The sequence below is a fragment of the Apis dorsata genome, unplaced genomic scaffold (genome assembly GCF_000469605.1).
Source record: "Apis dorsata unplaced genomic scaffold, Apis dorsata 1.3 scaffold_82, whole genome shotgun sequence".
Lineage (NCBI taxonomy): Eukaryota > Metazoa > Arthropoda > Insecta > Hymenoptera > Apidae > Apis > Apis dorsata.
In genome coordinates this window covers 42,858-66,592 of record NW_006263380.1, presented here as the reverse complement: position 1 = coordinate 66,592, position 23,735 = coordinate 42,858, and the positions used below count along the sequence as shown (strand labels likewise).

General features: G+C 26.8%; 6 protein-coding genes across 10 annotated transcripts in view; 3 read left to right on the top strand and 3 right to left on the bottom strand.

Annotated features, from left to right (window-relative positions):
- Positions 1–2,480, bottom strand: part of LOC102679185 (facilitated trehalose transporter Tret1-2 homolog) — a 7,591-nt gene extending 5,111 nt beyond the window's left edge. The window contains exons 1-4 of one of the 3 annotated variants that reach the window (XM_006610873.2): positions 1,863–2,480; positions 1,519–1,589; positions 1,046–1,183; positions 483–539 (exon numbers count right to left, since the gene is read on the bottom strand). In XM_006610873.2, coding sequence (XP_006610936.1) covers positions 483–539; positions 1,046–1,102 — 114 coding nt within the window. In that variant the 5' untranslated portion in view covers positions 1,103–1,183; positions 1,519–1,589; positions 1,863–2,480. Of the gene's footprint in view, positions 1–482; positions 540–1,045; positions 1,184–1,395; positions 1,489–1,518; positions 1,590–1,862 lie in introns of those variants that run through there. The other 2 variants (XM_031508254.1, XM_006610875.2) reach the window with 2 other exon arrangements.
- A 5,050-nt stretch (positions 2,481–7,530) lies between these two features.
- Positions 7,531–8,470, top strand: LOC102679648 (DNA-directed RNA polymerases I, II, and III subunit RPABC2). The gene is made up of 3 exons (XM_006610876.2): positions 7,531–7,692; positions 7,962–8,114; positions 8,183–8,470. Exons 1-3 carry the CDS (start codon positions 7,664–7,666, stop codon positions 8,391–8,393), a joined length of 393 nt encoding a protein of 130 aa, XP_006610939.1. The 5' UTR covers positions 7,531–7,663; the 3' UTR covers positions 8,394–8,470.
- Positions 8,471–8,918: 448 nt separating this feature from the next.
- On the top strand, positions 8,919–10,082 carry LOC102679776 (bridging integrator 3-like). Its single transcript, XM_006610877.2, has 4 exons — positions 8,919–8,994; positions 9,076–9,183; positions 9,246–9,420; positions 9,493–10,082. The coding sequence occupies exons 1-4, from the start codon at positions 8,987–8,989 to the stop codon at positions 10,000–10,002; spliced, it is 801 nt and encodes a 266-aa protein (XP_006610940.1). The 5' UTR covers positions 8,919–8,986; the 3' UTR covers positions 10,003–10,082.
- A 55-nt stretch (positions 10,083–10,137) lies between these two features.
- LOC102679899 (activating signal cointegrator 1 complex subunit 2) lies at positions 10,138–14,510 on the bottom strand. 2 transcript variants are annotated; one of them, XM_031508248.1, is made up of 14 exons: positions 14,479–14,510; positions 13,722–13,799; positions 13,308–13,468; positions 12,828–13,206; positions 12,544–12,743; positions 12,237–12,422; positions 11,988–12,143; positions 11,804–11,894; positions 11,536–11,703; positions 11,338–11,469; positions 11,085–11,257; positions 10,729–10,849; positions 10,439–10,631; positions 10,138–10,351 (listed from the first exon to the last, which is right to left on the bottom strand). In XM_031508248.1, the coding sequence occupies exons 3-14, from the start codon at positions 13,349–13,351 to the stop codon at positions 10,212–10,214; spliced, it is 1,983 nt and encodes a 660-aa protein (XP_031364108.1). In that variant the 5' UTR covers positions 13,352–13,468; positions 13,722–13,799; positions 14,479–14,510; the 3' UTR covers positions 10,138–10,211. The 2 variants fall into 2 exon arrangements, with proteins under 2 accessions (XP_031364108.1, XP_006610941.1); XM_006610878.2 differs by lacking the exon at positions 14,479–14,510 and adding an exon at positions 13,932–14,402.
- On the top strand, positions 14,321–15,784 carry LOC102680202. Its single transcript, XM_006610881.2, has 2 exons — positions 14,321–15,216; positions 15,281–15,784. The coding sequence occupies exons 1-2, from the start codon at positions 14,347–14,349 to the stop codon at positions 15,569–15,571; spliced, it is 1,161 nt and encodes a 386-aa protein (XP_006610944.2). The 5' UTR covers positions 14,321–14,346; the 3' UTR covers positions 15,572–15,784.
- Positions 15,785–15,924: 140 nt separating this feature from the next.
- On the bottom strand, positions 15,925–20,889 carry LOC102680333 (vacuolar protein sorting-associated protein 11 homolog). 2 transcript variants are annotated; one of them, XM_006610883.2, is made up of 16 exons: positions 20,720–20,889; positions 20,547–20,615; positions 20,276–20,449; positions 20,008–20,204; positions 19,678–19,936; positions 19,448–19,602; positions 19,135–19,368; positions 18,726–19,026; positions 18,457–18,645; positions 18,277–18,399; positions 18,051–18,178; positions 17,640–17,852; positions 17,400–17,572; positions 17,023–17,320; positions 16,657–16,949; positions 15,925–16,521 (listed from the first exon to the last, which is right to left on the bottom strand). In XM_006610883.2, exons 1-16 carry the CDS (start codon positions 20,732–20,734, stop codon positions 16,100–16,102), a joined length of 3,243 nt encoding a protein of 1,080 aa, XP_006610946.1. In that variant the 5' UTR covers positions 20,735–20,889; the 3' UTR covers positions 15,925–16,099. The 2 variants fall into 2 exon arrangements, with proteins under 2 accessions (XP_006610946.1, XP_006610945.1); XM_006610882.2 differs by having other exon boundaries at positions 16,639–16,949; positions 20,720–20,888.
- Between the last annotated feature and the right edge of the window lie 2,846 nt (positions 20,890–23,735).

Here is a 23,735-nt window from a genome sequence, read left to right as displayed (position 1 = left end):
AAAAAAAAAAAAAATTATTTAGAATAATTCTCTTGTTATCGTAATCGTCGTAATTATTTTATTTTTATGGTCGCTTTTATGTTTAGCAAAAATAAAGTTTCGATCCAGTTTAGAGATAAATAATTTCGTTTTTCGATATTAAACATCTTTAAATATTAAGATTAGAAATTTAATTATATAATTTAGAAATTTATGTTTCGTTTTAATTGTATTCGACAATAGCAAATTTTTCTTCATCTTTTTTATTTTTCTTCCATATTTTAGTTTACATTATAATTGTTCAAAGTCATTACCGTGTTAACACGAAGCCATTTATTACGTAATATTTCTTTGTGCAAAATAATATTTACAATTCTAATTCAGACATCATCGCTTATTTAGAATTCATATAGTCGATGAAAAAATAACATTGATTCGCTTCTTTAAATTGTTTGTTTAGAAACTTTATCCAAAGAAAAAGAAGAAAAGAAAAAAACTTCTACCTGATACGTGACGCCTTTCTTCTCTCTTCTCTTTTCCTCCTCCGCATTCACCTCGACCTAAAAGGAAATTTATTATTCAGAATATATTGCATTCTTTTGCGTGTTATTTCTATTCGATATCAAAGATTTATGTAAGTAATACATTCTAAGCCACAAGTCTTAGTTTCTTATTTGTTTTTTTTCGTTTTTTTTTTTCTTTCTTTTTAACGTTTGAAAGTGATAACATGTACATGGATTACGTAATGGAATAAGTCTCGTTTCTTGATAAGCATTTCATATCAAAATAGTCATAAATAGAAGATTAAATTTATTAATTAATTTAATTAATTAATTATACTCGAACGATCAGTAAATCAATATCTTTTCAATATAAATTTATAAGTACTCGTTACTCGATATAATTCCTCTCAAAAATTTTAAATATACTTTCGATTGTTTAAAAAATTGGCACCTTCGAATCGAACGATGCCAAATTATTAACATCGATATGTGAAAATTTATCTAAATCTGATTAAGATGGAAAAGCAAAATTGTACAAAGATATTTTTCAGATAATAAATCACCTTATCCAAATATTCCTCCACGTGTCTATTTATTCCATTTGCGACGCTCATTTTCATCTTCTTTTGATATTTTCTCTTCTTTTTTTTTTCACGATCGATTTATTTTCTTCCTATTCAGTCCTTCGATTCACCATTCTTCTGCAAACAGAAATTTTCGTTTAAAATTACTTTGAACATTACTTTTTCCGTTTCGAAAACTTGTTAACACTCGATGATCGTACAATTAACATGATGCAAGATCAACGAATGAAAGTAAATGAACTCGTTCAGATTAAGATCAAATGATTACTCGAAAGAAAAATGGCAACAACAACGACTCGACGATAATTTTTATGGCTGTGTGTACATACGATCCTCGTACGATGATCTCACAAACAGTTCTACTCGATTATTCACAACCAACTATACCATTTCTCAATCATAACGTTCTTTTAAACAGTTCACACACGCGACATATACATATGTATTCTTACCATGTGTAGCCAATTTTCTATACAGTTCCAAGCGATTCAAGATCTTCGAACACGTTCTTGAAATCCATGCTCTATAAAATATTTAATTAGTATAATAATCCATGCTTATCGCATCTTATGATCTAGAGATGTCAAGAGATTAAACGCGAACGATCAGATATAAATTCGCGTGAAGATATGATATATAATTAATTAATTAATAATCGTGATTTATGAGCGTTTAAGCTTATTAAACGGAGTATATATTTTCGCGATTTTTTTTCTTTTTTCAGCAAACAATTCGAGAACGACAAGAATAAAAATTTTTCTTTCGATAAAAAATTAAAAGATTGAAGTTTATTTACCTCGAGAAAATTCTTGGAAGGAGTAACTTTTCTCACGAGTTACAAAGCATCTAATGGTTCGTAATCATCGTCAAATTCTTCGAACATATAATCCCCCAACGTGTATATTTCCCACATTCCCAAGAAGAATGTCATCAACCAGAAGTCACTTAGATAAACCAACAAGACCTTTTTCCACAGCACGCTGTTCTCCTGGCTCCAATTGAAGAAATTTTTATTTCCCAATTCCACTTCGCACAGATTCATCTCTCAAAACTTAGACGAACGAACGAGAATTAAGCAAGTTTTAGCGCGATCAATAATGATCCTCCATTCCAACTTCGATCGACTTGTATATAAAAATAATCACACGAAATTCCTTTTTTATCCTCTTTGTTCCTCCAAACGATCATTCCAGATCGACTAAAATAATTACAATTACAAAATCGTCTCTCCCTTCTCCCCAACTCACTTTCCTCTCTATCGAACTTCGCAACTTCCTTTTCTTCTCGATTCAAGTCATCAATCTATCTCTTTCACCTCGGCCATGTCTCCTTGTGATTTTTCCAACGCCCTCCTACTTCTATGAACTACAAACTCCGCGACCCAATCTTTTCCTTCCTTCTTCCCTCCTCTCCACCGGGATATTGCCTCAACCTCCGTGTGATCTTCGCTTTCGTCTATCCGATTCTTCTCCTTTCTCTCTCTCTCTCTCTCTCTCTCTCTCCTTCTCTCTCTCCCTCTCTCTCTCTCCTTCTCTCTCTCCCTCTCTCTCTCTCCTCTCGTCGAGCGAAGGAAGGAAAGCCGAAGGAAAGGCGTGAAATGGTGAAACGGTGTGGTACAACAGTGTGGCCGTTGTTGCAGCCGAGAGGACAGCCACGCGGAGACTCGTTATTCACCGAGTGCAAGTCCGGTTTTATCTGGTGACTGTGTGTACACCGGCCGAGACGCGGTCTTCCTTCGTTCCAGATCGGCACGAATGGACCCACCATTCACATCCGTGGCCCGCTCGTGTATCGCCTCGTCGTGTCGGCACGCGAACGTCCAGAAACCGCGTGTATATATATATATAAGGGACCTGCGAATTCCCACGGATAAAAAAGAACCGATTGCGCAAGGTGATTTCATCGGGAGGGCAGAGCGTATCGCGTGCAATCGGGCGGGCGTCACTCGATGACGCGGTAACAGGAGTCGGAGCAGCTGTGGGTGCCCGCCACTCGCCGCCGCTCCCTTCTCTTCTTTCTCTCCTTTCTCGTCGATTCCTCTCGTCGACTCAATTCTTCCACTCTCGACCTTTTATTTTCTTCTTTATGTATTTTCGACGATGACGATCTCGGAGGAAGAAGATATCTCTCCGTTTCGTCGCTTTCCTCTCCCCCGAGTTTTCGCTTCATTTTTATAATTCGTTGTTTAATTTTTCTTTTCTTACTCGTTCATTCGATGAGAAATGGAAATTCAGAGACGAATGTTTGTAATTTATGTCGTCGAGTTATGTTGGGTATAAAAATTCTTTCAATTATTTGATTTATGTTTTAAATGTAATTATATTGGTGTTTTTTTTTATTATTTTAATAGGATCACGTTAATCATCCTCGTTAATTCGCGAAAAATGTTGGAAATTGTTTGAGTATTATTAACAAGGAGTTTTTTTCGAAATTCTTCTTTTTTTTCTTTCTTAGCTTATGATGACTTTTACATTTTTCTTTTTTTTCCAATAGGTGAATAGAATAGATCAAGTAGAATTTGAATAGACGTTTTTTTGAATAAATAAACTTCGATGAAACAAAGTCAATCACTGATTTTAATATCAGAATTTTCCATCGTACATACGTAATGTATAAATGTGTCGCACGTATATAAGTTTTGTGAGTCTAAGTTGAAAAAGACAAAGGTATACGGGGGAAAAGATTTTTCAAAGTCATCGAAGCGGAAACGGATGATGGGACGTCAACAATAATTATTGCGTTTAATCGAACAGCCTTGGGAATGGATGCCATAGGTCAAACCGATTATTGTCTTAGTGGCTTTTCGTGGATCGGAGACGTGGTTATTCGGTACGATTAAAAAGCGGATTAAAATGATCTATTCTTCGCGTTGAACGCATTTTGTGCATATTTCTTTTCTCGGTCAAGTTGCATCTGCGCGATAGGATTAATTATCCACGACAAGACACGACACGAAAACTTCCTATCCGATTCGTGGAGGAAATTTAGTTTCATTAAACCCTGAAGATTAATTGATGATGAAAAAAAAATTGTATGAAATGTATCGGATTTCATATAGAAACGGAGAAAAATAGCGCGACTCAATTGAAATTAATTGCGTCGGTAAACAAGTAGTCTTCCCGTTCAGAGCCATAAATTGGATAATTTTCTTTGCGCGAGTTGAAACCGTGATGCATCGTGTCGCTCGATTTCGCGCTTTCGTTTTAGAAAAATTTTCAAAAATTCCCCCGAAATCATCTCTTCCCCCGATGTGTATTTCACCGAGCAGCAAATTCTCCAAGGAAAAATTGTAAAACCGCCTTTCTTTCTTTCTTCTACAATTCTACGAAGCTACGCTCGCACGTTTTCACTTTATCGATCGATCAAATCGATTTCCATCGATTTTTCGCCCGTTCCCTCGAGCAAAGATGGGGATAAAAAAATGGTTACCTAACGCTCTCCTCCTCGTCCGTAAGTTCTCCGATTCCGTAACGGAGCGAAAGTAAAGCCGAGGCTTACGTTCGCTATGACGGCCGAGCAATTATCGTTCCACCTGTGCGGTTGGATTTCATCTCCCGAAACACGTTCTCGTTTCAAGGCCAAGGACACAAGGCAAGTAGTAGAGGGAGGTCAGTGTTCGCCAGTGTCGATCTTCCTCCGCGTCAGCATGCTCCGCTTTTGACAGGAAATCGAAAAATAAGACGCTCGGTTTCTAAAACGCTTTGCCGCATCCGCGAATATTATCCCGTGTTTCGCACGTGGTTCGCAGAGAGAAAATTTCGTCCTAGGTTTTTTTCATTCTATGACGATCTTCCTCGATTACGTGTAAGAATTTTCGAAAAGATATGGAGGAGAGAGGGAGGACAAGAGTGTTTCTTTCATCATCCATACGATGAAATTATTGAAACATTTTTAACAATAAACAATTTAGTTTAACTTGGATGGAAAAGTTCCTAATTTTATTAGGAATAGATAGGGGAGGGAAAAATTATCTAATTTCAGAGAGAAAGAAGAATAAAGGAAATAATAAGAGAAAAGGAATTTCTTTTTGATTACGTGAATCGATTGAAAAATTATTCTTGAATCTTTGAAAAATAGGGACCCGGAATATTGTTGTTGACGTGTGAGAATTCTTGTTTCGATTTAATGCGTGAACACGATCGAAAGATTTCAATTTCATTTTCTTCTATTTCTTTTTTTGTAGACGGAAAACAAAGAGGAATGGTAACAATACACCTGTGCCCTTGATATTTTTTGCACGCATCGTGTTTTATCGATCTAAGTATAAGTGTTCGTAATCAAATAGTACTTTGAAACTTTGAACGTCCAAATTCGCCATGTGATTCTCTTAGTGTAACTCGCAATTAAAAATTCGATTGATAGTTCAATAATCTTTAATAAATTTTACTCTAAAATTTTCTTTAAAATTTATCTTTTAAAATTTGACTGAGATATTAAAAACTTTCCTATTAATTTTATATTAATTTTAAATAATTCAACATTTTAGAATGCGAAGAAAATTTGATGAATAAAAAATACCATAGTGAAAATTATATATTGCAAATTTTTTGTTTTAAAAAATCTTTATAAAAATTGTAAAAGAATGTTAACAAATTTATTTCTTCATAAAATAAAATAAAATGATTTTCCTATCATTTCATAATAAATTTCTCATAACAAATATCTTCAATAAATGATTCATGCACATTTTTAATATCTGATTTATATTTAATATTAAATAAAATAAAATTATAAAATGGATTATGCATTAATTTTTTCTCCTTCTATCAAAAATGAAAAATGAAAGCACTATTTCGAAAATAATAAAAATCTAATAAATTGTGAAAATTTTAATTAATATTTTTCAATATAATTTAATTAATATTTATATATAAATTAATTATTCTCCAATAGAATAAACAACAAGATTCTTGAGAATCGATTCGTGATAGACAAGAATAGCAGACAGAAAGATAAAAATACAGATACATAAAAATTTAGAAATTAGCGCCATCTCTAGAGTGCTGTAAATGAAACAGATATAGACGAAGAAAGTAAATGTGAAAGAAAGATGGAGATAGAATAAGAATTGACTACTAGCGCTATCTCCTGCATTTAAAAAAAAATATTTTTTTCATCATTTTACTTAATACTATTAATTATGGACTAATACTTATTAATTATGGAATTTGATATATTTGTTTTATTCCTGAAAATTAAATTTATATATAAAATATATAATTATATAAATATATAAAAATATATGATTCCCGATGTATATAAATTGACATAAAAAAATTAATTTATTATATAACACATATATATTTAAAAAAATATATTCTCCTACTACATATGTAAATATATAGAATATATGTACTTATGATATAAAATAATAAAATTAATTAAATCTTGCCAACATTTCTTGAGCACATGAATTTATAAATTAAATATAAATAAGAAAAGCAAATAAATATAAATAAGAAAAGCAAGTAGAAAAAGAATAAAAATAAATGAAAAATTATAGTATGCTCTGCGCCATCTCCAGAATAACGCAAATGGAACATAGACAAAAATTATAAGAAATAATTTGATAGTAAACGCCATCTCTTGATTGATAAAAATATTCTTTAAATAAAACGAATTAAGATAAGAATTGAAAGCTAGTGCTTTTAGAAAGATTTCTTAGACATTCAAAATAGCACTAACAATTTTTATCCTATGTTACTTTATTTACGAAGAAATGTATCTTTCACTCATGAGATGGCGCTAATGATCAATTCTTACTTATCTCCTACTATTTCTTTGTTATGTGTGTTTTATTTGCAAAATAAAATTAATTACTCTATCATGTATATTATATCATGTATATTAAATTTAGAAATAGCATTAATTCCCAAATTTTTATTTCAATTCTCATTTTACTATTATCTAGCTTATCACAAAAATGCTCTCAAAAACTTTTTGTTCATTCTTGGAGAAAAATTAATTTATACATAAATATTAATTAAATTACACAAAAAATATTAATTAATTATAGAAACTTTTACAATTTATTTCTTCAAAATAATTTCACCTTTGATAAAAGAAAAAATAATTAAAATATTAACATAATATAAAAATATAAAATATTACACTAATTATTAATACAATGTAAAATGATAAATTTATAATTTTATTTTATTTAAATGTTAGATATTAAAAATATACGAATCGTTTGAGATTTTAGATATAGAATGAAAAAATCAAATAGCTTTATTTAATGATACTTCAGATTATAAAAATTGAACGTATTAGTAAACTTTCAAGTATATTTTTTTATTTCTTATATTTTATTTTATATTTATATTTATTTTATATTCCAATTAAATATCAATAACTTTTTTTCATTCTAGTAAGATTAACACAAAAAATAGTGATATTTTTAATATATTTGTTAGCATTAAAGATGTCACTACTTTCTCTGTTCTTTCTAGTATTTTCTTGTGTTTTGTATTAACACTGGTACATATCGATTGTTAATTCTGACATGCTGAAAAAAATATTAAATAAATATATAAGATTTTCTATTTTGCTTGTATAATACGTATATATAAATATTTTTTTAATTAAAAGTAAAATATGGCAGATGATGATTTTGATGGAGATGAGTAAGTAATATGTATATTTATTAGACATGATAGCAAATATTCTTTTTTTGTTATATATTTGTCTATTTATTTTATATTTTAATAATATAAATATTTTTCAAATAAAATAAAATATTTATTTAAAAGATTTATGTTATTGAATCAGTTTATTTTAATAACATTAAATATATAACAAAAAATAATATATTTAGTAGAATATAAAATTAATTTATTTTTTATATGATAATATATATGGTAATATCGAAATTATTAAATTTTATTATTTAAAGAGTAGCAGATGATTTTGATGATGTGGATGATGACGATAACATTGAATTAGAACCACAAGAAGAAGATGGAGAAAATATAGAATTATTAGCAGCTGGAGAAGCTACTGGAGGAGTACAAAGATCTAAAAGAATTACAACAAGATATATGACAAAGTAAATATATAATATTTAAAAAATTTTTTATCTTAAAAAGAATAAAAATATTTTTCTTATATTTGTAGATATGAAAGAGCAAGAGTATTAGGGACTAGAGCATTACAAATAGCTATGTGTGCTCCTGTAATGGTAGAATTAGAAGGAGAAACTGATCCATTACAAATTGCAATGAAAGAATTGAAACAAAGAAAAATTCCAATTATAATTAGACGTTATTTACCTGATAATAGTTATGAAGATTGGGGTATAGATGAACTAATTATAATAGATCATTAAGTTTTGTTTTAATTCATATATTTAAAATTGTAAATTTAAGATTATTTTTAATAAAATTCCAAAACTTTTTATATCTATATCATTTATCCTTATGTATTTTAGTAGTTATATAAATATTCTATTTGTAAACATATTATGAATATATTTATTTTTATAACATGCACTTAAAAAAATGTAAAAAAAAAAAATGTAACTTACAAATTGTATATATATTTGCATTAGACTTAAATTAAAAAAGTTATATAGGTTAGAAAATATATGTACTTTTAAATATTTTTAAAATATTTTTAAATATTTTTAAATACTTTTAAATTTACGAATATTAAATATTTTTTTATTAAATTTTTATTAGAAATATGTTCAAATATTCATTAAAAAGATTACTAAAATAATTATAGTAAAATATGAAACCACATAAATCATTTTATCTTGAATCTTATCTATTCGATTTCAGATAATAGTAATAAAATTCTGAAATACAATATACATTATTGCGATATTTCCCTAACTAATAATCATATTAATTTATTTTATATAACGACTTTTACCAGTAAAGCATAATGTTATAAAATTTTTTAAATTGTAACAATAATATGACGTGGTAAGTAACTATCGTTGATCATAATTATTTGTTAACCTAATAGGTTAACAGTGTTTCTAAATAATGTTACAATATATATAGGAACCCTTTAAGGAAAAATCATTTGACACAAAGACCTACACCTGCACCACCTTTATTATCTCATTCAGAAGATAGAGAATTAGATATTGCAGTTCAAAAACTCATTTGGTATGTATATTTATTTTTAATAACTTATTATTATTATTTATATTCAAAATCTTGTTTTTTAGTGTTGAAGATACAATTAGGAAATTGACAAAGGAAATGAAAAAATATATAGAAGCTGTAATAAATCTAGATCGAGCAGATCAAAGATTAACATTAAATTTAACAACTTGTGGTTTAGTACATCTTAATGATGAATTTAGAAAAGTTGTGGAAAATTATCATTCTGTAACAACACAGGTAAATTTATTCTTATTTTATAATTATTCTTATTTCATTATAAAAGCAATATAAAAATTTTGAATTTTTTAGATTGGAAAAACCGTGCAAGAAATGGCAATTCTATGTCAAAAAACTTTTATAGAACCTTTAAAAAAATTACGAGATGAATTTATTTTAATAGCTGCAGCAATAACCAAACGCGAAGAATTGGTAACTACTTGGAAATATTCTTATAATCGTGTCAAAAAATTACAAGAGAAAAAAGATAGAACTGCTAATCATATCGCGAAATTAGAAAGAGAACGTAAAGCTGAAGAAACAGCTGCTAAGGAATTAAAAGCTGTACATGCCCAATTACTTGTAGAATTACCCATGTTTTTAGACAAAAGATTAGAATACATTAAACCTAGCATACATGCCCTGATAATGATACAATTAGATTACTATGGAAGCACAACACATTTATTCACACATTTAATGCCAGTACCAAATGCTTCAGAATCACCATCTAGCGCTATGATACCTGAAAATGAATATCAACAAGCTATGGCCAATCAAATAAATAGAATAAGAGGTCTTACAATTGTTAAAGACCATTAAAATTGTAAGAATTTTTCAAATGAATATTTCACAAAAATTACAAGAATTTAAATATTAAAGGAATTGAAGTCTATATATTATATATATAATACACAGATATATATATACATATACATACATATATATATATATATATATATAGGTACGAATATATCTATATTTATTATATGGCAGTATTTACAATTCAAATTGTAAAAATATAATTAAATTTATGATGGAATCATTCCTTGATTTCGTTTATACTGAGCACCAGAACGACGATTATGATTAGCATGTTTTGCTTTTCTAACATTTTTCTGTTGCCTATTATATAAAACGTCTTTTTTTTGTCCATGACCTTTAGGATTACCTACATAAATAAAAGATATTATTTTAATATTATATTAATAAATACAAATGATTATTTTAATTTTATTAGATTATAAACAAATTATACCAATCACATTTGGTGCAATTCTACTATCTCGCATTTGTCTCCGTTGCTCCGCTTTAGCACGTAATTCTTCTGGATTTTGTACAAAGTCTTTTCCATTTTGATTATTCCTTACATCATCATCATCATCATCATCATCATCATCATCTGATACTGATTCGCTTACAGTTTCAACTTTTTGTCTATCTCGAAGAATCTAAAATTGTTTTTTATTTATTGTTATTAATTTTTATATAATTAATTGATATATATTAATATTATTAGAATATATATGTATAAAATTATATACAAACTCTTGGTATAGTAAAAGGCCTATCTATTTCAGTAGTATCATCTTGAGTATTTCCGCGTACATCACGATTGTCATATGTATCATCATACTCGTCATCATAAACATCTGTGACAAGATCGTAACTGTAAAAAATTTCGTTTTTTAATTATTAATTATATTTATCATGTATTTATTAATTAATATTAAATATTAATATTAAATTTTTTAAAGTAATATAATTTTATAAATGTTATCAAATGTAATTATATGTTTTTCAAATGTATTGTTTTCAAATGTATTATATTTATAAATAAATATTTTTTTATGAATTATATAAATTTCATATAAAATTCATAATAATTATCCTTGAATTCTTACTTTTTGATTATATAATCTTTAGATATATTTATAATTTCTTGACTTTTAATATCATTATTATCAAATTTAATATCATTATTATCAAATTTAATATCATTATTATCATTATTATAATTATCAAATATGTTCAATGTTTCAAAATTACAATCTAAATTTGGATTGTTTAAAGTTTCCTAAAAAAATAATAAGATTATGTACATTACTTAATATACTAATTTTTTATTTTTATAATTTAATAATAAAATATTCTTACTGTGTAAATTGGTGAAGCAGACATTTGTGAATGTCTTAAGTCTTTTAACTCTTTTAATTCTGTGGGTAAAGATTCTTCTAAAATAGCATTTATTAATTCTTCTGTATTATAATTATAATACTTTAAACTTATCTATAAAATCAATCTCATTAGATATATTGTCATAATAATTTTTTTATAATAATTTTATATAATTACCTCAATGAAATATTCATCTAAATCATGTAATATATCTTTGACTTCACTAACAAGAGAAGCTAATTCAACAAAATCTTTTATTATAGGTTCTTGTTTCTTATTTGAAGAATTTATATTTTCAGATATGGTCGTTTGACTTGAAATACCACTAGGTCCAGCTGTAGCTTCCTAAAAAAAAAAAAATAATATTTTGTAAAAATATTAACAAAATATATTTTATAAAATTATTATTATATTATTACTATTAATTACTATATTATATACTTACACTTATATTAGAAAAAATATTTAATAAATCATTGGATTTACCAGTAATTGCATTGACCGATTGTACTATATAATTATAATTTATTTGATCACTGAATATTTATTAAAGAAAAATATTTGTTATAGAAAAATTTTGTAATATATTATTTCTATAATCATATTTATATTAAAAAAAAAAAGGATACGGATCAGAACAAAGAACCGATAATACATTCAAGTCTGATTTAATAGGATAAAATTGGTCATAATCTGTAACAAATTCTTTTTCAGAAATTACAGAACTTAATAAATCAAGATATTCATCCACTTGTTTCTTAATTTCTTCTTCCTTTATGATATTTCTAAATATAATATTATAATTATATTACATTAAATATAATATGAGAGAGGACAGAGAGGGAGAGATTTTCTAACTTATATAATTATGCACTTACATATTTTCTTGGATATTTAATATTGGTTCATGTATAATAACATGAAAAATATTTAAAATTTCAATTCTTATTACATCTAAACGATGTTTTAATTCCATGTATTTTGGCATATTTTCATCATTATATGCCAAGTCATCTAATAATTTATACATTTCAGGAATTGTATTTTCATATATTGAAACAAGTCTAATAAAAGTTAAAAAAACAATAATAGAATAAATTATTAAAGATAATTAAAAAAAAGATAAAGGAAGTAATAATAGTAATAATAATAATAATAAGAATATCTTATAATTTAATTACTTACTTTTTCATAAAATCCTCTCTATGAAATACATTTGCTCCAGAAGGATAATTTTTCAAAAATATTTCGATAGTTGAAGATATATCTAAAATATATAATATCATATCTTCCAAATTAAATAATGTAAGTTTCATAGAATTTGTAGATATTGCTGCATTAATATGAGTAGAATAACCAAACTTTCTTTCAACATCTTCAAGTGCCTGAATCAATAATCTAAATTTATTATTTTAAGTACTATTTTAAGAAAAGATCAATTATTTTATAAACTATATTTATCATATCACCTCTATAAGGCAAGGAATAGTTTTTTGAAGATCATTATTATACCGTGGTTCTAATATAAATAAACAATTTAAAATTTTTTCCATTATTTTTGGATTTTCTCGACCATAAAATTGGCAAAGATCAAAAATAATTGGAATTGTAAATATATAATTTTGATATAATAAATTTCCAAAAAAAGGACGGTTCATATATTCTTTTGGATTTTCCTTATTTGTAATCAGTCGTGTAAAAGTTATAAGTACGTAACGACTTAATATTTCTAAAAGTTGCAGCATATCTGGAGGGAAATTTTCTAAAGCATAAAATGGTGGTGCTTCTTGAAGAAAAGATACTAATGTATTTAATATTGAGCGATTGAATATAATATTTGACCAAAACCTATATAAAGAATATATAATAAAAATATAATATTAATAAATATACATATATATATATTTCAATTTTCAATATAAATCAATATTTTTTTTAATTATATTTACCTATAGAATGGAAGACTAAGTAGCCATTTTAAATCATTAATCATATAATTAACAATTTCTATCCAACGTTCTTTTGCTCCTTCAATTTCAATTCCATCATCATTATATATATTAGGAGCTTCATAATGCAAGAAATAATGGTTATTTTTCCATTTTTTACTCTAAAAAGTTTTAAGAAAAACAAATTTTGTTTATTGTAAATTCATTGATCACATAAGAATTTTAAAAAATTTTTAATATTTTAATATATAACAAAATTTAAATAAAAATAAATTAAAACAAATTAAAAATAATAAAATTTGTTAATTAAAAATAGGTTTAATATCATTTATAATAAAATAATATTATTTATTAATAAAAATATAATATATGCAATATATATATATTTACAAACATTATTATTTACATACATACCAAAGCATCTATGGTTTCCACAACACCATTAGTTTTAACCTTTAATTTTAAATTTTCCAGTGGCAAAAATTCAGGATTCTATTAAATAAATAAAAATGTTATATTTTGTTAAGTAAATGAGAATATATTTATAGTAAATCATTGTTCTAACCTAACCTAATAAACAATACTTTTACAATTAAACATTATAAATAATAATGAATAAATTACCTCGTAAGAATCCATATTTTCGTACGATATATTTCCTGTCATAAATACTATTAATATTATAAATACTATTATTATTAAACAGTTGCAATTGCAATAAATTATTTTTTAACAAGTTGCAATCATAACAATGTACGCGGTTAGTACGATTGTCTTTTGTGAACTAACCTGCCTTTAATAGACCTTTCAGTTGAATATCGCAAAAAAATTAATATTGGAAAATCTCAAAAAATGAACGTTATGGTTTTGTTATGAATTAATATTACTAAAAAATCTACTCTATCAATTATTTAATACTATTTAAAACTTTCTTTGTCTTGAGGTTATGTTTTGACTATTTGTATATTCTAGTGCTCTTTTATGTTACTTTTGACGAATTTAATAATTTAAAATTTTATATTATAAACTATATATTAAAATGTCTACTGATGAAAAAAATATTAAAAAATTGAATAAACCAAAAGTTATAAGTATTGTAAAAGTGAATAAACCTATTAAATTAATGAAATTAAATGAAAAATCTGGTAATAATGAAAATAAAAATACGAACGTTGTTGATAATTACGTTCCTTTAAACGATGCTAGTAACATTCAAAATATTAAAGAAAATTTTAAAGAAGTTGATATGCCCAAAAATTCTATCAAATCTTTAAGTGATAATATAATAATTTCAGCTACTTCTATTGAACAAAATGAAAATAAAAGCAAAACACTTAAATCAGAAAAATATGAGAAAACTAGAGAAGCTAATGTTTCAAAGAAAAATTGTATGAAAAGTACAAAAGAAAAAGAAAATAAAATAACAATTGATAAAAAGAAAGTTAAGAGTGTAACTATAAAATCTCCAAATTTAGATATTTTGAAGCATAAAAGTAGACTTTATTCTTCTGATACTAATACAAAGAAACTAAATGCTACAAATAAAAAATCTATTTCAGTTACAACTAAAAAAAATTCAAAACCTATTGTCGGTGTTATGCCATGTTATAAATATAAAAAAGTTGAATCTAAGACTCCTGTTAAAAAAACTGTGATAAGAGATATAATTGGTTCCAAAATAAAGCCTTGTATTAATCCAGGAATAGAAAAGACACCAGATAATTTAAAATTTTTAGAAATTGATGAAAATATTCATGTAAAACCAGTTATTTCTGGAAAAGAATTAGCAAAACCAGAATATAATTCAATTATGTATACAATCAGTAAATTAAATGAACTAAAAAAACAAAAAGTTATAACTGATATTGAACATTTACCAGCTTCATATAAAAATCTTATAAGTGGGAAGGTAATGAAAAAAATAATGGCTTACAATTATAATAAGAGTTATTCTCTTATATTTTCTATTTCAGATTTCTACTGCTTTAGATTTTCCACTTGATGAAGTAATTTATAAAAATTTGGTGGATTTATCCATAGATGAAAATCAATTGCCAAGTAGATTAACTCGTAGTAAAGATCCAGAACCAAGGCAAAAAGATATTGTGCCAATACTTTCTGATTTTTTTACACCTGTACCTATTGATGAATATTGTACTCCTGTTTCTGTAAAGCCACGATTTTCAGAAACTATTGATTATTGGAATGCTTTCAGAATTAGTGATCAAATATATGAATGGAAACATACTTTGAATCATATATGATTAGATGTTTTTGTTTTATGAATAACTTATTTATTAATTACTATTTGGGAAACACTCATTTTAATAGATATATTTTTTTGTAAAATGTAAAGTATTTTTCATATTTCATATTAATGAATAAGATAGTAATAGATATTTTGTAGAATATATATGTTAAAATTTAAACGTGATATACACAAATGAATATATACAATAAATTATTTAATATACCTACATATGTCTTAGTTTTTTTATATGATTATAACATTTCATTTTACAATTTTCATGAAGCACCAAAAATATCATTATTATACGATGTATAATAATATTATATGATGTATAAAATGGAAAAATAATAAAAAATTCATGGTACATTTAGATTGTGTCCTCTAACAAGAATTATACTGTCCTCTAATTATATTGATAAAAACTAATATGAATTTACACTTTCATATGTGATAGTAACATTTACAATATCTTTTTTCATGATTTTCTTATTTAATGATTCATAAATTTAATGATTGAACAGATGAATATAATAAATGCAATTTATCTACCAAAAGGATTTAAGTTCTTGTTATAATCATCGTCGTCATCATTAAATGGATTTGTATCGTCGTTATCTTTAAAAGGATTAGTGTCATCATCTTTATCTTCGGAAAATGGATTTTTTGATTCATCATAATCATCTGTTCCAAATGGATTAGATGGTACAATTGGTGTTTTCGGTGGTATGTAAGATTTCTGAATTGGCGATGATTTTGGCGTTGTACTATTTAGAATGCGAGCTTCTCGTATAGGTATTGGAGAAGCTTTTCTTGAATTTCCTCGTGGAGTAGATATGTCACTGGCTGTACCAGAGATATTTGCTTCTAAGGACGAAGAATAAAGATCTGATTTTGGAAATGATCGCAATCGATCATCCGTTATTGTAGAAAAATTATCATAAGGACGACGAATTTCAGTTTTTCCTAAAATAATATTTAATTTATACTAAAAATACTATTATATTTTTAAATATAAAATATAAAATATAAAATATAAATATAAAATAATAAAATTTTTTAGTTTAATAAAATGTTATTTACCTAACGTTGTAGTTTTACCTTCTGTTAATCTGATTCTAGCTTCTGCACCTGGTCCATAATTCAATTTTGATTCCTCAAATGTGGATAATGATTTATCATTATCAGTGATCACCATTAATTTTTTAAAGACTCCGCGACCAAAGTAATCAGCAACTAATGAAAATGGATCTTCTGCTCGATCTAATAGACTATGAAATGTTTCGTGAAGATCTTTCGATTGTTCTTGCGCTTTTATAATATCCAACAATTTTTTATTATTTGGTAAACAAGCTGGACATTCATTTTCATTTTCCGAAAAGCTTTGAAAACAACTAATATAATGAAAATAAAACAAAGATATATTAAAATGCTTAAATATTATTATATTTGATACTCTATACTTACTGTTGATGATATGAATGCTGACACATAAAATGTACCGAGGGAAGTTCTAATTGATGATGACAAGCACTACAACGCGATCCTTGAAAGATTATAGTACTACTTTTAATTGATTCTATTTGTTCTCGAATTTTTTGCGTATCTGCTCGATATTTTTCAGTCAATTCCATATCTGCTTGAGTTTGTTTATGTTCTGTTAATAATACGCTATTTAAATAAGTTCTTATATCTCCCAAGGTACAGGAAAGTGAAGTAGAAATTGCATCAATAACCATCAATGGTGATAATAATCTTTCCTGAGCTGTATATAATTTTTTTTTTTTTAAATATTATAATATATTATACACGATTAAAATAATTAAGTTGAATTTTACATATACCTATGTATGCTAATATATCTGCAAGAAGCTTAGCTGGTGCTTCTTTACTTCTTGCAACACTCCACAAAGCTTGAACCCATAAATTTGGATCTTGATGTCCAAATCGTTTGCATGTAGCTAAGATTTGCTCATTATCTCCTTCACGTAAATGAAATCGTAATATTTCCTGATATCTATGTATAATATAATATAAAATAAAATTTCGAATTGTAACCGATTATATGAATTACTTCAACTTACAATTTATTTTCTTCGTAAAGAAAAAGTAAACCGCGTTTGAAATTATGTTGATAGCATAAGATTAATATTTGATCTTTATCATAACAAGCTTCCGAATTTTGTAAAAGTCGAACAATTTTTTGTTCGTATTGTACTTTTGTTACATCATCATTCAAAGCCGACCATACATGAAGATAATGCTCTACTAATGTATTATATACCAAAGTACTCCATCTATGTATTAAAAAAATATTTAATTTAGAATACAAATTGACTTTTTCTTTTTATATATTTATATTCTGAGATAAGATTATATCTTATATTATTATTATATTATTTTTATTATATATTTATTATATTATATTATAATTATATAAGATTATATCTTATATATATTATATATATATATATATTCTGAATTAATATACTAACTTGCTATGAGTTTTTACTAAATGTTCTAAAAATTCTACAAGACGTTCTGAATTATTTAAAAACAAATGAATAAAATCTTCTGGATTAGCTTTATCAACATCTTGACATATGTTACCATACAATGTTTCCTGAATCAAATAAATTATTAGAAGTAGTATCTTTATTATATTTATATTACTAGTCTTATCTACATTATTAATTTATTTTCTTGATCATTTAATTTTACCTGATCTACAAGTGGTTTATTGAAAGGCCTATAATTAGTACATAAAGCTTTTAAAAATTGAGTTGATTCATCTGGTACATTTTCTATAAGAATATTACCATATTTTTTCATGTTAGATTCTGCCTAAAAAATTGGTTAAAATTAATAAAACGAATTAAATTTTTTATATCATGAATATACCTCTTCAAATTCTAAAGTTGCTATATATTCTAATGCCTTCTTATATTCCTGTTTATCTTCTATTTGAATACGAAGATAACATTCATGACGACCATGTTTTTGTGCAAGTAATAAGGCATCTTCAGGTGATGCTTGACGACAAACTTTTATTGCAATTTCAACATCAAAATCAACCTCTCTATCTTTTGTCTAGAATTATAGAATAATACAATATAAGATAAGATAATCGTTTTAAAATTAATATTATATTCAAATTAATAATTATTTACCATAATAAATTCTTTTAATTTATCTGTATGATTAAGTTTCGTGTAACAATTTAATAGTAAAGTTGTATGATCTTCTGTTGCTTGTCCATTTTTATGTAAAGCTTGTAAGTAAGTTGTTAGATTATCTATATGTTGAGAATCTAAAAACTTTCTAATTACATACGATGGTTCTAATTTTCCAATAGTTTTAATATATTGTTCTATTGCTCCATTATGATCTCCTTTTGAATATAAATGATCGCCATATTGTCGAAATATGTCAACAAGTCCTTCAGCATCATATTGTTGATTTTTAGCTATTCTAAAAATGATGTAATATTAAATTATTATTGAAATGTTTTTTATAATTTTTTATAATTTTAATTAAAAAACGTTTTCTATAAATTTAATTAAATATTTCATTGCCTACCTTATAGATACATCATATAAATTTTTTTTGAAAAGTAGTGCTAATTTCGATTGCAAATCTTTTTCATCCAAATTATAAAGTTTATTGTCACCACTGAGTATAAAAAATCCACCCCATTCTGATAGAACAGCTTGTACAGACAACATCGATGCAGAAAATACAATAAATTTATTTTGTATATCGAGAACTGTGATCATATGTTTATCTACACCTGGAGGTATTGGTTCTATAGTACTACAAATAGATACAATAGTTTGAGAATTAATTCTTATTTAATATAAAAATATATTATAAACATGTAAAAAATTCTTGCCTTGGTTTCGCAGAAATGGTAGTTGTTGTTCTTGGAACATTAGCAGCTTCTTTTGCTATAATAACAAGATAACTTCTGAACCATTCTAACATAATTTTTTGACCCTCTACTGCATAACAAGGACCTCTACCATCTGGTGTGTAACAATAAATTGCCTAATATAAAATGAAATTATTAATAAGAGGATATTTTTTATATGTTTTATAATGAAATTTTTTTAATATTATTACATCATTACGACCAATCATGAAATGACTATCTTGCATGGATTCTGCAAGAACACTACATTTTCTAGCGCAACCCATAGTGTCTAAGGGGGATTTAAATTCTTTATCCTTAACAGTAATATTATATAAAAAAACACTATTTGTTGTGGCAACAAATAAATGATTTTGTTTGCCACTAGATCTTATTGCTAAACCAGTAATGGAAACATTGGTAACTTTTAAAACTTTTATCTTGTTCCTTCTTTCTCTAGTTAAATCACCCCTAAGAATCAAAAACTATATATTAAAAATTGTTAGAAAATTAAAAAAAAATTGGTATTTATGTAAATTTACCTATAAAGCATAATAGAACCATCTCCAAAACCAACAGCCATTAATGTAAGACTAGTATGCACACACAGAGCAGTTGCAGGAACTCCTCTGTAACTTGGTATAGCTCTACTTATACGGACACATGTTGGATTGCCTTGTTTATCTGGTTTAGCTAAATTCCATACCTTTATAGTAGGGTTACAACCTGGTTCATCTTCCTAAATAAATAAACTTTTCAATAACAAATATCTTTGTAATAAATCTGTAATAATAATAAAATAATACTAACACCAATGGTGAATAGAAAAGTGGAATGTTGAACTTGTTGAGCTAATGTTAATGTAAGATCATAAGCACGAAATGTGATTACGTCATAAGTCCTATTTACTAAATGCACATTGCCTGTATTATCTCCGAACACTAAAGTTCCATTACCGCTCGTAGCTGCTGTTACTTGAGCATCCTGATTAACAGAATATACAATATACATCGAGCATAATATCTTAACCTATTCGAAAATAATATCAGAAAAAATTGTATTTGAATTGAAAATAACTCACACCAAGTGCCGTGGCTACTTTTCCACCGTCAACTTCTTTTTTAAGATCGAAGAAATTGAAGCGTCTCCACTGAAAAATAATTGATTTTTTGTCTTGAACTACAGAGAGTGAGGTTAAGTATAAATCACAAAAAAAATATTATACAAAATATCTCAATAGATTATTAAATGAACCTCGAGAAATGCCATGTTGTACTACAATTATCTATTTACACATCTGAAGCAAAATTTTATTGATATAGTAAACGAAAAGCTATGGATAAAAGCTATTTCTTTTGACAGTTATCTGACACCGAGAGGAGTCAGCTGCATGCCAGCCATCTTTTCATCTGATTTAATCAGCTGATTATGACATATTTTATACGCACGCGCAATATAAACTCCATGTATCTTCTACTATATCGATTGATAGTCGTACAGTGATTGATCGTAATTTCTCAGAGATGTCGCTCTAATATAATTCAGAATCATACGCCATCTATACAAATTTTTCAAGTACTAAATTCAATTTTTATAGTGTAATTTAAAATTTTTTCTTTATTAATTATTTTCATTATTACTTATTATTATTATTTATTACTATATTTATTAATTCTATAATTTAGAATAGAATAATTTAGAATAGAATAAAGATTTATCATTTATCATTATCAACAAAATAAAAAGAAAATAAAGATTTCTGAAGAAATTACCTTTCTTTATTATCTTAACATTAAAATTATCGTTCTTTCTTGTAAAATTGAGATAAAAATACATATATTTAAAGACATTTTGAAGCAAAAGTCATTTGGTGAGGAATTATGAAACACTTTGCAAATACAGAATGCCGCAGCAGGTTTTTCGACCTTTTCAAGTATTTTAACTTTCTAATTTTACTTGCTTTCAAAAATTCGAATGAACTACTGGGGCTTTCCGCATCGCTAATCTCGATTAGTAAGACGTAAGTTTTGTTATATTTGTTAAAAAGGACGAACAATTAGTGTCGATGATGGGAAGTGGGATCGGGGATTAGTTTTACAAGGTTTGCCTGCGTGAGACAGGGGGAATCAAGAAAAAATGGTCACGAAAAGTTTTTGAAAATCGATTATGAATACAACACCATTTCCATTTTTTGTGATATTTTACTTCAACCAATCGAAGGACCAAGAAAGACGCATCTGCCGTTCCACATTCCTTTTTAGTCCCTTTAAATTTCATTAATTTTATCGCAGATTTTATCGTCATTCTTCGTCCTCGAATAGGATTCACTGCAGCAACCAATGAGACTTCATTCGTACGAAATTCATACAAAAAAATCGTTTCTCAGAAGTTTCGTTCATCAATTTTTACAAAGATTATTATGGAAACCTTTGGATCATCGAAAAGAATTCGTTTCCTTGTACGAATTTCCACGAGGACACGAGCATCTCCGTCTCTTCGTTATTTCTTCACTTTCATTCTTCTATTTGTTTTTTTTTCTTTTTTCTTTTTAATTCTTTTGTACCGTTGTCGTGCTCGCGCTAGAAAGAAAATGAAAAACGCACGGTTCCTCCTTCATTCAGTCTGCGATCGTTTCTTATTCAGGACGAGCAACGTTCCATTATCTTTCTCTCTATATAATAATCAAAACGCGCGTGGAACGATGATCGTCGCTTCGTTGTATCACGTTCATGCGTACACGGTTTATTAATTAATAAAACGAGTTTCGCTGTTCATCTCGTTTACGATCTATTTATCTTGGAAAAACTCGATGGTTTCTGATTTTTCGCATCGTTTCACGGGTCAGAAAATTATCGCGGATTTCACGGTCTCTGCGGAACGATAAGTTCTTGCGTATGATGTCATTAGGAGATGAAATTATTAATGTAGTAGACTGCGATACCGTGAATTCGAAAGACGTGGATTTTTTTTTTTTTTTTTTTATTTCATTCTCAAGATTTTGAATTTGTCGTGAAATGTTTCGTGAATACGTTCTGTAAACGATTTTGTTGAGTTTATAATGGAAAGATAGTTTTTTTTTTTTTTTAAATTTATTCCTTGATTGAGAATAATGCGTATCAAAGCTACTTTGAAGGATTATGTAAGGATTTAGATTTAAGGACAGCGGGTTTATCGTCATATAAATTTTCTGTCGTGGTTTCTCATTTTATTACGTTCTTTTCTTGGGATTATGGACCACCACTAGTTTTTAACCAACATATTTTATTAAGGAAAAATTGTTACATTCAACGTGGCGGATTTTAAGATCCATTTAGACGAATGGAATAAAATTTACGTGAATTTTTATCTTTTTTTTTTATTAAAATATTCATGACATGAATTTACCATTCATTTCCTGAAATCATCAATAGAATTCGTCAATATTTCTCAAATCTTTTCGACATATCCAATTCCACCATTTTTGTCTCTTAGAATTCACTGGTCGCAGTTTACGTTGTTACTTCTCTTCCTTTTCTACGTAATTTATAGTAATATCTAACTGTAATGATTCCAATCTCTTTTCTCCCTTCAGATATTTCGTTTCTCTCAAAGAATATTGCTGTAGAATATTGCAAATTTTATTTTTTAAATTTAGAAAATTTATCGTTACTTTACCACTGTGAATTCTTCTCTTCATTTTCTCTTATTTTATCACCGAAGATTTATCGTACTCGCTTTCATCCTTAATTCGTTTCAATAGTATCTTCATAAAGCACCATATTTAAGTAAAAGACATTACATCCGTGCAATCTTTCGAAGTATCATTGAAAAATATTTAACATGGGCAATATGAACGTCTCAATATCCAATATTAAACCGAATATAAAAAGGAACCATCCTTTTGCGAATATCTTACAGCAATATTAAAACCGAACCAGTCAATTTCTCTTTACCTTCGAAATTCATTCATTTCTTTTCTTTTCTCCCCCTTTCTCTCTCTCTCTCTCTCTCTCTCTCTCTCTCTATTTCTCGATCATCTCTCTGTCTCTCATCTATTTCTCGATCGGCAAGGGATTAGGAAACATGGTATATTCTTCGACGTTCTTTCTTCATTTTATTCTTGGGACACGGGCGAGGGACGATCAGTAACGCGAAAAAACGTGATCTTCCGTCGAAACTTTACAGAGATGTAATTTCTTCATCGTGTTTTTTTTTACTTACTCTCTATATAAACTCTATTAAACAATGTGTATTTGTGTAGGTATTTTTGTGTACGACCGTGTTAACTTCT